This window comes from Xenopus laevis, chromosome 2S (genome assembly GCF_017654675.1).
Source record: "Xenopus laevis strain J_2021 chromosome 2S, Xenopus_laevis_v10.1, whole genome shotgun sequence".
Lineage (NCBI taxonomy): Eukaryota > Metazoa > Chordata > Amphibia > Anura > Pipidae > Xenopus > Xenopus laevis.
Window position 1 is genome coordinate 145,847,427 of NC_054374.1, and position 16,394 is coordinate 145,863,820.

General features: G+C 37.3%; 1 protein-coding gene across 2 annotated transcripts in view; it reads right to left on the reverse strand.

Annotated features, from left to right (window-relative positions):
- Positions 1-16,394, reverse strand: part of LOC108709947 (beta-1,3-glucosyltransferase) — a 204,796-nt gene that overhangs the window by 82,367 nt on the left and 106,035 nt on the right. For both annotated transcript variants that reach the window (XM_018250251.2, XM_018250250.2), the window contains exon 5: positions 6,258-6,334. In XM_018250251.2, coding sequence (XP_018105740.1) covers positions 6,258-6,334 — 77 coding nt within the window. The remainder of the gene's footprint in view (positions 1-6,257; positions 6,335-16,394) is intronic.

Consider the following 16,394-nt stretch of genomic DNA (forward strand, 5'->3'; position numbering starts at 1 on the left):
TCCCCATAACTGCATAGAACATAAAAAAAAATCATAAATGTACTTTCTTTTCTACCAGAGGAAAAACATTATTTTTCAAACTTCTCTGGTATAATTGAATGTTCTCTAGTATTAAAGGAAACGTGTAAATTGTGTGTTCTGTAAGCCATAATATTTTATGTGCAGAGCCTTACAGTCACAAGAAGGGTAGCAATTTTATTTGGAGCTGACCTTTCTTGAAAGTTTATATTTGTGTCCCCTATTCTTATTTGGAAAATCAATAGTAAACTATCAGAAAAAGATGACAGGGCAGTCAGAATGCTGGATAACTGCTGCATGCTCGGTGCATTAAACAAAGTCTAGAGCAAATTGCTCTTACTTCCCAACAATCACAGGTTCATTTGTCAAGCAAAAGGTAGTGAATGTTTTATCTCCACTGAAAGCCTCCTAAATTTAAAACCATAAAACAAAACAAGAAAACAATATTTTTTCTGTGGTTTTATTGCATACAACAAAACTAAGTTTGGGGTGTGAAAACTAGGAAACAAGAACTGACACTCATGGAAGCTGCAGTGAAACAATTTGTTCTTGTCCTCCATGTACTGGATATTTTCCTCCCAAGCTATCACAGAGGGAAACGAGTAGGTCTTCCTCAGAACATCTACAAAAAAGGTGGTTGGTCATGGACTTTTTTTTTTAGTTCTGGGAGATACAGTTCTTCCTTCAAAAGTCATTGCAGATAAATATATTGATAGCTTTGCAAATCACCTTTTTCGTGCAAGGAGAGGCAACCTCTTATATAGGTTGCAATACAATAGCAATACAATCTGTTACGTGAGCAGAAAAATCAAATAACATCTGAAATTATGTTTTTGAGCAAGCCTTGTGTATGACCTGGGAGATCTCTACAAACACATATTAAAGGGGGGGGGGGGTTAAAAGGGTATGCTACTCCTTTAAGTAAATATGTCATTAAAAATGCACTCCTGTTATAACAATGTTAGACACTTTCTAGTGTCCTATACATTCCTGGCCACTAAATGAAGTGATCTGCATTGGTGCTTCATAAGGTCACTTATGAAGCACCAAAACACAACATCTTTGTCATTATCCATTTCTTCTGAAATGTGAAGAAATAGTAGACCTACGGGTGCTCTCTCCTTATTACAAGATCAAGCTCATATACACTAGTATGCTCATATGTTTTATTTTTTTGTTTGCCAAGACCCCAATGACAACAAAGCTGCAAATCAATGTACTGTAGAATTATAGAGTAAAATACTTTTTAAAATTAGAATTTGTTGCTTAAAATGGTCTCTATGGGAGACAGCCTTCCTGTAATTCTTAGCTTTCAGGATAAGGGGCTTCCTGAATATATACCTGTACCAAATAGGAAAAACACCAGTTTGAACAATATGTGACTGGCCATGTTGGGTACACATGCCATCAATAAAGGGACCAGGCTGGAATTTGTAGTAGATGAATGCAGACAAGACTTTTGTCCACCACTCTGAAGTGCAACAATATTGTTATATATTCATTTTAATTCAAGTGCTAGCTAGCATCTTCCTTGCCCAGTAAACCATGAGCATCTTAGGGGGTTATTTATCAAGGTCCAAATATCCGAACCTCAAATAATTTGTGGTTTTCGGAGGGAAAAAGAAAACTAATAATTTTTTATGATTTATTAAAGTTCGATGGTCTAAAAACTCAGGATCTGAAACCCCAGCATCTAAAAGCTCTCTAAGTCCTGTATAAGTCAATGGGAAGGTCACCGTGTCTGAACTGATGTCTGTACTGAAATCCGATGAGTTTGTAGTCTCTGCGTAAAAAGCTCTGAAAACTAAGATTTTTTCGTAGATTTCGGAGTTTTTTTTCGCAGAAACCACAAACAAGTCAGAGTTTTTGGGGAAACCTCAGAAGTTTGCCCGACACACTTTTTTCGGGCTTTCTTCTTCATAAATAAGGTCTATTTGGGGAATCGGAGTTGCTCGGATTTCTAACTTAGAAATACTACGATAAATTCAGACCTTGATAAATATTCCCCTAAGTGTTGCATCAGTCAGCACAATAGTCTGAACTATTAAATTGTCTTCTTGTATATTCTTGCAAACTTGGACACTTTCGATTAGATTTCTACTGAACCTTAACTTAAAGTAACTTTTTATTTATGCGCATGAAGTAATGTTCCAGTGATGCTTTAATTTTCTCATATTGACACAAGCACATTTAATTTCTTATTCTGTTAAAGTTACAACTGAATGATCTCTGCATTTCCAGTTTAATTCTGGTTTAACAATGCAGGCAGTTGGGTGTCAGATAGTCATTGACAGTTAGATCCAATATATCTTATGGGGGGGGGCTTCCTTTCATAGCAAATGAATTAGAGCTCAGTCAAATAACAGATTCCAGTGCAAAACAAAAATAACTGCCTTTTGCACAAATCCTGCATGTAGAGAGACATGATGTCTGGTGATTTTAATAGAGTGAGCTCTAATACATCTTCTAGGCAAAAGGAGTCCCCCCCTATAAGATATATTGGATCTAACTGTCATTGAATATCCGACACCCAACTCCTGCATTAAGAGAAACAGATGCTGAAAGAGGAATAGTGAAGATAAACTTGATTATTCAGAAACAATACAGAATTTTAAATTGATTATATTTAAAAAAAAATCTTATTTCAGTATGATGAAGCTTATATTCAATTTTCGCGATACTTCCCCTTTAATATGATGAGGCAGCAGCCAAGCAATCACTTATATAATATAGCCTCCTCTGCTGAGGTGATAATTAGGGAATTATAACTATTGATGTGTGTGTGAACTAACTACTACTTACAGTACATTTACTTGTTTTCATGTATTGTTTTCTTTATGAAAATTGCCCAAATGTTCCTCTAGTCTGAGAACTACCCATTAGCTGCTTTCAATGTAGTTAAAATTTCTTCCAAGAATAAAACATGGTGTTACCACTTATTCTTATTTCCTAGTTCTCAAATCAAACACATGTAACGGAACCAATAACCAACACAAGCAAACCAGTGGTGACATTACCTAGAAGGCTTAGAGAGGTTTTCTCCATAGGGAAAAAAGGAATTGTGATTGAGAACTGGGGAATTGCAATTGGATATCCAAAAAAGATGCAAGCAAAATATATCAGTTATATTCTGCATTGTACTAAACGTGCTAATTAACTCCAATAACAATCTGCCATTACAAGCACATAAAATTCCTCTTTCTGAAGCCCTACTATACTTTAGTACCATTATTTTAATCACCATTGAGAAATCACTTCTTTGTTTCTGTCACTATCTATAATGTCTTAACCCTCTGCAATGTAAATCTCTAGAATGAAACTAATTTTTCTTTCAGCAGAGCAGTATAGATTTGGCTCAAAATCTCTAAAACAGATCTATTATTCTAGCCTTAGAAAACATCTTTCTCAGTAGATAATGAAAATTTAATGAAGTCAATTTGTTCAGAGGCGTCTATCCCAATTTAATTAAGAGCTGCTACTGCTGCTCAGATATGCTAAACCCACCATTATAATATGGCATATGAAGTGTCTTAAATTTTTCCCTCCTCAACACTACAATTTGTTTAATTAAATATTCTCAACAAATACATGTAAGATATAATCACACAAATATTCTACTACAGCAACTTCTTTCTAGATTTTCTGTTTTGCAAATATGTTCTACTAAAGTGGGTTCTGACTGATGCAGAGCTACAGGTAGTTCCTCAGGTTACTTCCCAATGTAGCAATTCATTGAGCTTCAGGCTTTAGTAGGAATTGTTAAAGTATAAATAAAATATTATTACACTGTGTATGTAATACTTGAGAGTTTCAGCGTGTACTTTAAGGGGGTTATTTATCAAAATCCGAATTGATCTCATTATTTTCTGAAATATACTCTGACCAAATCCGCACGGGCTATTTCCCCTTATTTAGCAATACATTTTACCAAATTCCAGTTTGGGAAAAAACTTGAAAAAAAACTCTGTATGAAATCTCGAATCATATGAATTTTTCTGATTTTCCACCCGAAAAATCAGATTTGTCCTGGATTTTTGCCGGAAAAACCAAAAAATCTTCAGATTATTGCACAAAACACAGCACAGTTCAGGATATATTCGGGACTTCTCTCCCATTGACTTATATACTACCTCGGCAGGTCTGAGATGCCAGATTTTCAGATTCTGACTTTTTTCATCCTCAAGGTATAATAAATCCCGAAAAATTTTCGGATTCTGACTTTTTTCATCCTCAGGGTATAATAAACCCCAGAAAAATTTGAGTTTTGTTTTTGATTTTATAGTTACAAAAAAACTAAAATTTTTCGAGTTTTTGGCATTCAGACTTTAATAAATAACCCCCTAAGTGTGTCTGGTATGAGACCCTGCTACTAATATTTCACTATGATTTTTAGGAACCAGCAACAGCTGGAGCTGGAGGGCTAAAGATGGAGATACTTTATATACTTTTTTCATCTCAACTTGAGGACCTCATGGTTCCAGTATTAACCTAAGGACTATGAGAGCACCCCGATGGTCAAGATGTCACAAATGCCAAAGAGAAACATGGAGGTAATAATGGCCTTAAAGCTATCTATTCAAAAACATGAGACACTGTCTGCCTACAACACTCACTGACAGAGACAAGTACCACTTTTAGTATCATCTACACTTATGGGAAAAGTGTTTCTGTGGCTTTCAGTGGGAAGCAGTGGCAGGCAATTACTACAGTTTTCCCCAGGCAAACCATTGAACTCAAAATGCCACATGAGCCACTTTAAATGTTTGAATTAGAATTCCTTATCTTTTTCAGATTTGGCATCTCTGGCCATTAAAATAGGGTAGACCAGGGGTAGGCAACCCGTGGCTCCGGAGCCTCATGCAGCTCTTCATCCTGCTTGCTGCGGCTCTGTCTTGAGGCTTTGCATGTCATGTCGTCTATACAGCTATGAGTGTGCGACCACGTAAAGCTAGCGGTTAGCTTACCACAGTTGCACACTCAAGAAGCCGCCAGCAGGTGCGAGGGCTGTATAGACACCCAAGAGTAACACGCAAGACTGAGCCGCAGCAAGATGATTCATCATGGTCCTTATCATGGTCACACACTCAAGACAAGAGACGGAACATCAACATGGAGCTTTAGAAACCGAAGTCACATTAAACAGATGAGAACACTAGTATTTAATAGGGCTATTCAGTGTTTAATTTATTTCAAAGTAGGCCTACACATACACATTGCACTTCTTTTAAAAAAAGGTTAAAAATTTTCAAAGTTTATAAACTGTGTTATGTTTTGCGGCTCCAGACTATTTTTCTTTAGCGGAAGAGGGGGCAAAATGGCTCTTTTGATAGTAAAGGTTGCTGATGCCTGCGGTAGACTATGAGGATATTCTAAGTAGTTAAAAAAAAAGAGTTAAGAATAGGACCAGACAAAGGAAACCAAAGTAGGCAGCTGCGATGGGTGTGGAACAACAATTAGGAACCACAAAGTCCAAATATTGGCCATCATATCTTGTAACAATTACACTGCATATACACTCAACTAAGTGGCTAATGGGCAGCAAATTCAGCTTAATGTACTTTTGCACTTTTAGAGCTAATGCCTTCCACTGTAGTGGTTCTTTTAGGCATTTAACTACAAAGGAACTCATGAATTATCACAGCTTGCTTTCCATAGCTTCTGTACTCAATGAGACAAATCAAACACAGGTAGAATGCATAGAAGAACCACTGCAGGTGAACACACGAGCCAACGTTCCTATGTAAGAGTCCTTACCGTGTTTGCATGCATGGAGCTGATACTTCAAACCCAGCTAGGGTCAAGCAGAAGACTAAGGACACAGTTATCAGATACAGTACTTGGACCTAGCCATGCATACTCAGCAGTAATTTTAGAATTACCAGTGTCGGACTGGCCCACAGGGATACCAGTAAAACTCCCGGTGGGCCCAGGTGTCAGTGGGCCTCTTGCTTCTAGCCATTTGGCCTATTTCATGGTCATTCCCTATTTCTTTATGGGAATAAAGAGTCTTAATAATGGAAGAAAAGAATAGAGTATAGTATGTAGAGAAAAGAGACTAGGAGAATAAAGAGGTTGAGTGAGGAGAGGAGGTATAATAGTTTGGAAAGTGGGCCCTCAGCCTAAGGTTTTCTGGTGGGCCCCTGTCACCCCAGTCCGAAACTGAGTATTGCTATTAAAGAAACCCATCTATGTACAATAATGGACATGAATATATTTCAAGAGTCACATGTAATACTTACTATGGTATGGCAGGAACGATAGTCCATGCACTTTGACGTGGTTCAAGCTCATCAATAAACAGGACATTTGGCAGTTTCTTGAAAAAAGATAAATGATATATTAAAAACAGAATTGGATACTGTCTTTTGCATACTTCTAAATATGTCCTTCTTAAACGTTATGAGATGATATAGGAATGTAATGATCTGAATTTTAGCATTATGATAAACAGCAACTTAAGTTAAATCAATACCTTTTTTAAACATATTTTGCAGCACTTATAGCAAGATAATCCAAGTCACATTTTTTACTTTTGGCCACCGGTCTTTTACAGCATGGGCTGCAGCATGAAACCTGAGATAGAGAGATGAATTTACTCCTCTGAACTCAGCTCTGTTCAGTTTTTATGAAATAATGTATACTGAAAGTTAGAGCTGCATCCACTGACAAAAAGAAATGGCTGGTGGGTCTACTTTCATGTGATTTCATTCACAAATTAAGTCTTCAAAGGGAAAATATAATGCTTTAAAGGCATTCTCCATTGATGCCAACAGCAACATCATTAAAGGCCCCTTGAAAACACAGTACCAAAAGGGGTTTCTACAAAAGCAGTAAAAAAAAAACTAGAAAAACTTCCAAACATATATATATGATAATATATGCATCAAAGAAACGAGAATGCCCATACATTTTAATGAATGGTAAAATGTAAGAACTGTTCATTTTTGTACAACTATGACTGTCATAAATGAGACCTACTGTTTTAATGACATTTTCTCCCTTTCTTATCTAGTCACTGATTTTTTTGTGTGTGTCAGTTACTCATTTTTTAGTACTGCTTTATGGCATTATACATTTTCCTACTGGTGACTCACAGTTCCAAGCTCTGCTTGTCTTTCTATATATAGACAAGGTGAGTTATTTGAACAGATTATGGCACAAGCTTTATTTATCTGCCAGTTGGAGTTGCAGAACCATGTGTTGTATGCACAGCTTTGTAATCCTCAGTTCTATCCTATAGTAGGATTACATAAGAAAACCCTTGAATTTTCTTATTGACATTGTCCTATATAGCTCTGTGCTCTATGCAGACTTTAACCTTGATAGGATGCTCCCTAATAATATTGAGACCTTGTTAAACTCATACCCCTTTCTAGGGTAAGCCATGCACAGTCTCTGGTGGCATGCCACAATTGTCAAAAGGTTACATCATAAATATTTTCAAGATTATTTTAGCACTTAACCATGGACCTTGACTATGGGGTGTATTTATTATCATTGGAGACAAACATCCCTGGTGATGTTGCCCATAGCAACCAATCAGAGCTTTGCTTTTGTTTTCTAACTTGTAGGCAACTGTTCAAATCTAATTGCTGGTTGGTTGCAATGGGCAACATTGCTGGCGAAGTCTGTCCCCAATGTTAAAATATATGCCTCTATGTGTAACTCCAGGAAATAATCAGCAAAACCACCATCTTTATATTGTTCCCAGTTTGACAGCCTCCTCTGCAGCAATCCTACACCATACAGCCAAGTGGTAGCATTGTTGGTAGGTATTTTTAATCCCCACCACTAGTTCATAAATATGGGTGATTAATTTTCTGTATCCTAACTTTTATGCTCATTTATATTATTGCATTGTAAATAATATCTAGAGCAGGCTCAGGTTTGTGGCGAGGTAACAAAGACCTGGGCCTAGGGCAGAAAAATTTTAGGGGTGGCATGCCGCCCAGCCGCATCCCTAAAGAGTACTAGGGACTCAAAGCTCCCCAGTGCTCCTGTGCTTGAGAGCGTGCTCGCATGTGTGGGGAATGTGTGTGCGCTATGGAGCCGGCGCTAGGACCATGTGTCCTCACAAGGAGGGGGCATGCGCGTAAGATGCAGCCGGCGCTCGGACCATGCGGCCTTAGGGGCGCCGCATCACGAAACCGCCCCTGATCCAGAGGCTTTTGGTGGCCCTTGCCACCCTGAGGTGCCTTTTCTGATGCCCTGCACCTGGCACATACCATTTAGAGTGTTGGAGCAGGTGTAGGCGAGCTGAATCGCTAGTGCAGAGAGCACTAGTGCGCTCTCTGCACTAACAGAACCAAAGTTCTGATTTTTAAAGTTTTTTTGACATCCCTGGTAACTTGCAGGCCTGCTGCCGTCTGAGGAGTGTTTCTCAACTTGCCGCATGACAGCAGCACCCCTGATTATATAACAGTATTCAGAAAGAAAGGAGCAGATTGAATGTTTCCAGCATATGCAAAAGAATATATTGCAGGCATTAGAATGTTAATTAGGATCGTGAGATGTTTATAAACATTTAAGGTTTGTGAATACATTCAGTGATGTCACAACCCCAACCCATGCCCCCCGCTCACTAGTATGCCTCATACCCCACACTCTTGCTCCCTCATAGGAGAGCAGCTGGATAGGGGGGTTCTCTACAGGAAGTTGTCGTCAAACAATAACTTTTTCTCAAAAGAGAAATGGACAGGTACATTTTTAACCCCAACATAAATTTTTCTTGAGCTATAACTTTCCCCAGCTGCCAAAGTTTAAAGATTAGTTAACATTTTAAAAACTGAGAGTTATTAATTATAAGTCAAGGGATCAGAACATCTGATGATCGCTAATAAGAACTTTGCAAATATTACAATGCAAGCTATACAAGCATTAACCTACACACAGGACTTTTGTTTATTTAATCTGCAAGGTAACAAATCTCATCCAAAGGTTTTATACAAGGTCATGTTGACCTATCATGCTCCTCATTACCATTTCATTTTCACAATTTCTATAAAAATACACTATTTGTTATTCTGCCTGAAAAGATATAAAAAGGTGCAAAAAAAAAAGTGCAAATGGAAGCTAAACCTATTTGATTCCCTAACATCAAATACACAATTTACCATCAGATTGAATAATCATTTAATCATTTCCATGTTTTGTTCAGAATGCATAGAACTAAATATACTGGTCACCAGCAGTGCTTTGTCAAACTGGTCATAATATTGCAAATTGCTCCTTATGACTCTTCCTTTCACAATAATTTTTATTAAGTATTCAAGTCAAGTCATAGGGCTGAAATTATAGTATACTGTAAATTGAAAATAACATATTAGATACATCAACATATTATGGACAAGGCGTGGTGCATCAAGTTGCAATGCACAAAGGGGCAAATTCACTAAGTATCAAAGTTGCGCCAGGCGCAACTTCGCCGCTCTTCGCCAGGCGAATTTTCGCCAGCGCTCCGCAAATTCACTAAAATGCGAAGTTGTGCACAGGGGTAGCGAAAGGTTGCGGAGTTGCGCTAGCGTTGTTTCGCTATATAAAGCGAAGTTGCGCTAGCGAAGGCTAATTTGCATACGGCGCGAAATTCAAATTTCAATGGAGGAACACGTATCTGCACTACAAATGCCTAGAAAACCTTCAAATCAGCCAACAAAAATTTTATTTTGCCCTACACATGTGCCCACTGTCTAGGTAAGTTGCCATGAGTCGGGAAATGTAGGGGGGAGGAAGGGGAGCCCCAAAAATTTTTTGATCTTTTTCAGCCTATCACCCGCCATGTAGAAAAGACGCCAGCGTTTTTTGGGACTTAGAAAAAATTTTGACTTTTTTTGAAACAATCCCTATCTACTCTATTGCGCTTCGCCAGGTCTGAGGTGGCGAAGGAAGTCTAGCGTAAAAGGTAGCGTTCGCTACACTGCGCAAGTTAGTGAATTTGCGTAGTTTCGTCGCTAGCGAAGATTCACCTGGCGTAAGGTTGCGAAGTAATACTAGCGAAACTACGCCAGCGTTCGTTAGTGAATTTGCGCAGTACTCACACAGGCGCGTGTAGGCGCCGAATGCAGGAAAAATGCAGCATGTTGCGTCTCAACCTGCGTTCGGCGCCTACACGCGCCTGTGTTAGTACAGCCCCATTGGAAAAAATGTAATGCGTCTATTCCTGCGCTCCCCTACGACTGAACGCAGAAAAACGGAACGCAGGGAGCGCAGGTAAAAACGCTCGTCTGTAAGAGCCCTAAAGAAGAAGAAAAGTTAATGGGGTGAAGAGGCCAAGGCTGCAAGTAATGTTTGCAAGTATTCAGTACCAATAATGCAATTTGCCTTATCGGTGTATCACGAGACTTGGCATTAAGCAGTCCACTCAAAAATAATAGAATATGTGTTAGGCAGCAAAGCCATCCATAATGTTCTATATTTCTTTAAATAGCTTCTCTGATAACAGAATACTGCTAATGCTTTGGCATACACATATCAGGGTGGGGTTTTTTTCCACCAAATCATCTGCCTAATATCTGGATGCAGTATGTAATTAGAGATGCTAAAATTATTTCACTTTTGCCTATCTCTGGATTTTCCCATACGACATGAATTAAACTCATGTAGTGCTGTTCCTTGTGAGCCTTGTCAAGGCATCAATACGCTTTTTCAACTGCATTGTAATGACATGAATGGTCCTGGAAGGCTTCCCTATTTTAAACACAGAAATGGAGGTGCAATCCAACATTTATATAATTTCGAAACCTGTTCTCTGCTACCCACACCTTAAGCATATTCATTTTTTAATCTGTCCACCATGAGAGTCTTTTCTTTGCCTTGTTTCCGTATTCAAGTTTTTTAGCCTTTGTTGAACTTCTCTTTATATCATAATCCAGCCCTAATAATCAACAAGGATTCTGCAACTTTTCCAGAATTATACTCATTAATATTTGCATTTGAAAAACTTCTTACAGTGGACTAAATGTATCAACTTAAACATATTAACACAACCAGATGTATCCTGTCTTCAAGCAACACAAACCATACACACACCTATAAATCTGAGAGATAAGAATCAAGCACCATCTATAGCAGAAGCTTCAAAGACCAAGTCGTAAGGCATATGGATAAAATTTCGATAATGGACAGCACCGTTTTCATAAATCAAAAGCCTTTATTATTGTTTGGCTACGACCTAAAGATGCAGTTAAGTTTCAAGCCACATCCTGGCTCTTTATCAAACCAACATTTATCCGACTTCCTTTTAAAGGAAAACTATACCCCCCAAACAATGTAGGTCTCTATTAAAAGATACTGAGTAAAACAGCTCATGTGTAAAACCCTGCTTCATGTAAATGGAACCATTATCATAATAATATACTTTTTTAGTAGTATGTGCCATTGGGTGATCATAAATAGAAAATTGCCATTTTAAAAAATAAGGGCCGCCCCCTGAGATCGTAAGATTCACTGTGCACACATACAAACCACATGTAAGGTCACATGAGCCAATTAACAGACAGAGTTCTGCCTTTTACTTCCTCACTTCTTCCTGTTACAGTTAGAGTTGTAGTATTTCTGGTCAGGTGATCTCTGAGACAGCACAGATAGAGTTACAAAATGGTGGTTCAAGGCAAGTGATGTAAAAGGGCAATATTTATGTAAATATATTCCAGTTTGGTAAGATTCTTTAATATGTCATTCAATTTGATATAAACTATCTGTTGCTTAAGTGTTCATTTTGGGGGTATAGTTTTCCTTTAAGGCACTCTGTAAAGCGCCCTCTAGTGTTCTTTGGCTAATATAGATCACAATCTATTTAAAACAATTAGCATACAATTTATCCAATGTTATACAGTGTAACAATTCATGTATAGACATTGTATCTTATTGCCACTGGCACTTATCTGTTCCTGTCTTCCACACTGTTCGCATAATTGTGTATAATTTAATCTGTAAAAAATAAATATTAAAATCAAAATTAAAAACAGATAAGTGCCAGTGGCAATAAGATACAATGTCTACACATGAATTGTTACACTATAAAATTGGATAAATTGTATGCTAATTGTTAAATATATCGTGATCTATATTAGCCAAAGAACACTAGAGGGTGCTTTACAGAGTGCCTTAAAAGGAAGTCGGATAAATGTATCCGTTAGTTTGATAAAGAGCCCGGATGTGGCTTGAAACGTAACTGTATCTTTTGGTCGAAGCCAAGCAATAATACATCACTTTCACCTCCTCAGGAAGACTCACTTTAAATACTGTTGTATCCTTTATTTAATATAAAAATGGATAAACTTATTATTTTTAAAATGCTTATTTTAGCACATTGGAGAGAAGCTGGTTTAGGGAGTCGTGTAGCTATGTGGTTTAATCTGTATTTTCCTACCATATACATCTATAGTTCTAACTTAGAGAAGTCTATGAAAGCTGCTTCATGGAGTTGGTGATAGACTAGATTTAATTAAACCCAGAGATGTGAGGGGAAAAAAAGACGTTTTCTAAGGATTCTAGTGTTTAGGATTCCAGTTGCTTTGCTGATTTCTCTCCCTACTGCCAATCTCTCGGATCTATTAAACTATATTAATTGTAATCGTAATATCTATTGTATGGTAACTCTGTATAAATAGCGAAAAAGTAACAGTATACACTTTACCAAACCAACACTTAGGGGCACATTTACTATGGGTCGAATATCGAGGGCTAATTAACCCTCGATATTCGACCATCGAAGTTAAATCCTTCGAAGTCGAAGGATTTACCGCAATTCCTTTGATCGAACGAAAATCCTTCGAATCAAACTATTCGAAGGGTTTTAATCCATCGATCGAACGATTTTCCTTCGGTCACAAATTGCCTAGAAAGCCTATGGGGACCTTCCCCATAGGCTAACATTGGTGCTCGGTAGGTTTTAGGTGGCGAAGTAGGTGGTCAAAGTTTTTTTAAAGAGACAGTACTTCGACTATTGAATGGTCGAATAGTCGAACGATTTTTAGTTCGAATCGTTCGATTCGAAGTTGTAGTCGAAGGTCGAAGTAGCCAAAAAAATACTTCGAAATTCGAAGTATTTTTCCTTCTAATCCTTCACTCGAGCTAAGTAAATGTGCTCCTAGCATATGCATTTCCCTCAAACATCTAATATAATGGGACAAACATATACGAATATAAGAAAGGTTTTAATCTAAAACAGAAGTCTATGCTGAACCTCATCAAAAATAAATGTGAAAAAGTGAATTCTGCCAAGCGTTCAAAGCATGAATTTTCTCCTGCCTCTGCATGCAAACTGACTCATGTGCCGTTGAACAGTCAAACTTGTTTCTTGATGCTGAAAGGAAGAACAAAATCTAACTCCAAGCTATTAAGTCTGTCGCTCACAGCTGCAACTGAGGCTGGAACATCATTTTGCGCAGGGCATTGTAGATAGGGCATAAGATACTGTACTATTCTGTTCATATCAAAGTTTTATATATATATATATATATATCAGTTATTTCTGGTGATCGATCTGAAAACAACTAGTTGTTTGAAGGTGAACAACACCTTTAATAAAAACCATTAATTTCATATTTTATTATGTCATAAAGATAATAAAGCTTGATGTAATGAAACATATGTTGAAAAATGATGTTTGCAGAAAACATTGGTGTCCAGTGGTTACATGAGGGTAAAGATGGAGCAATCTTCATGCTGCTATTCGCGTGTGATTATAGTTTGTTGCACAGCTTAGGTGCTTGATGACTCGCAAGGTCAAGAGAAAAAAACCTTTGCGCATGCGCAATATGTAGGAGACGCGGACGGAAGTGACGTCAGTGGCGGGAAAATGGCAGCCGTTATCTGACGAAGAGAGGACTCACTTTCAATGCTTGTAACTGAAGGAATAATACGAATTCAGCCGAACGGCTATAACGGATAGGGTGGTAGAACCATGGTAATATTATTAAAGCGATTTTCATTTCAATCCTTCTCCTTTAAGTCTATTAGAAAATCATGTAAACATTAAATAACCCCAATAGGCTGGTTTTGCTTCCAATAAGGATTCATTATATCTTAGTTCGGATCAAGTACAAACTACTGTTTTATTATTACAGAGAAAAATGAAATTTAAAAAAAAAAATTGAAATGGAGTCTACGGAGAAGTAATTTCTCCCCTTTAGGGGATTACTGGAGACAGCCTCCTCTTGGTCTGCAAGAAAGTAAGATGTATTTACAACGAATGTCAAATTTGAAGGAATTATGTATTTCTATGTAACTGCAGGTTTGGGTCTGTACATATACTGCACAAGATTAATATTGTGCCAAATTCAGTGGAAATCAGGATTATAGATACTTCCGGTTTAATGCTTGTGCCGAGTGCTAACAACATACTGTATATTAATGTCCTCTCTGCATAAGTAGGTTGGCAACACGGAATGCAGGTTGGTCTTGTTAAAAGCAATGACATAGACACTTAGCAATAAAACACTTGACATAGTCTTGATGAAACCAAATTTAGTGCAGAGTTGAAAAATTATTTATTATAAATGATGGACATAAAAAACATGTAAATGTTTCTGGTAAGCTTTTTCAGCAAAAAAAAAAAACTTTTTCTAATCCATCAATTCTATTTTAATCAGGTCTTAACATGACATTATGACATAACTAATGCTGTATTCTAAAGCAAACTGATTAATAGAAATGTTTGTTCCTAAGGTCTGAATTTATCTTTTGAAAGCTATAAGCATTTAGGGTGAACCTTCTTTTATAGCTCAATACTGGTTGCACTGATCCCATCGCTACTCATGGAACAAACATAATAATAAACCTACGGTAAATAAATTTGAGGGTCGGGTCTCCCCAAATTTGGCCAAGGCACACAGAGACTACACAGGAAAACTGATGAGAGTTTAACACAATTACTGCTGCCTACAATGGTGATTTAGAAAGATAAAGGAGACAGAAAGCAAAAGGTTAAAGTGGACCTGTCACCCAAACATTAAAAGCTGTATAATCAAAGTCCTCTGCAAACTATACATGAAATCCAAATTATTATTTTTTCATTAAAACATTCATACCTGTTAAAAAGACGTTTAAATATGTGAACTGTCGATCAAATATTGCTGGCCCTGCCTCTTTGCCAAATATATAGAGACGGGGCAGTCAATTACTTTTACTTTTTATTCAGCACTTTATAGATGTCTCTAGTCTCCCCACAATTCTCCTGCACATGGGCATTAAAGGAAAACTATACCCCCCAAACAATGTAGGTCTCTATAAAAAGATATTGCATAAACCAGCCTATATGAAAAACCCTGCTTCATGTAAATAAACAGTTTTCATAGTAATTTACTTTTTTTAGTAGTATGTGCCATTGGGTAATCCTAAATAGAAAATTGCTATTTTAAAAATTAACGGCCACCCGTGGGATCCTATGATTCACGGTGCACACAAACAAACCAAACATGTTAGGTCACATGAACCAATTAACAGATATAGTTCTGTCTTTTGCTTCCACATTTCTTCCTGTTACAGTTAGAGCTGCAGTATTTCTGGTCAGGTGATCTCTGAGGCAGCACACAGACCATCACTAAGTGGTGTAGAGATGTAAAAGGGCAATATTAACATATCTATACTCCAGCTTGGTAAGATTATTTAATATGCCACTTAATATGATATAAACTTGGATAAATATTCATTTTGGGGGTAAGGTTTTATTTTAAGTCCTCCATTCTGGCTCATACACAAGATTTTGGGGTGAAATTTTCATTGACTAATGACAGTGTCCACAAAATGGAGCCTATTTGCTTGCTGTTATTGTGAATTACAAGAATGAGGGAAACAAAATTTAAATGACCTATATGATGTAAGTAAAGTATATTTTGCTCATCTAACGTGATAGAAAAGTATTTGAAATTGTTTCTTGGGGAACAGGTCCACTTAAAGGATCAGTATTATAGACTCAGAATTAGTAAAATAAATTGAAATAAACTGGTTTTGCCACAATGTACGTGAAGCAACACTAGGGGGGAAATGTAATAAAATGTACGAATAAAAATTCACATGTCGCAATGTAATATTTTTCATTATGGTTTTATTACATTGCAAATTTTAATTCCGCATTGCAAACCTTGAGGTGGCGTAAACTTTTGGAGCAAATGCAACAACTTTTTTCATTAAGAAGTTTTATTACATATCACTTTCCTACTGTCGTGTGTGGGGCAAAATGTTCGGAAAGGCAATATTTTTTACTATAAAAACATTTATACGCATCGGGAAAGATTTTTCCGTTAGCGACCGATATTACATTCTCCCCTAGGAATCTAATGACCCAGCCAAATGTTTACCTGTTCCAATTGCAAATTGTCTGAGAATATCACTCTCTACATCATGCTAAAAGTTAATTCAAAGGGGAACAACCCCTT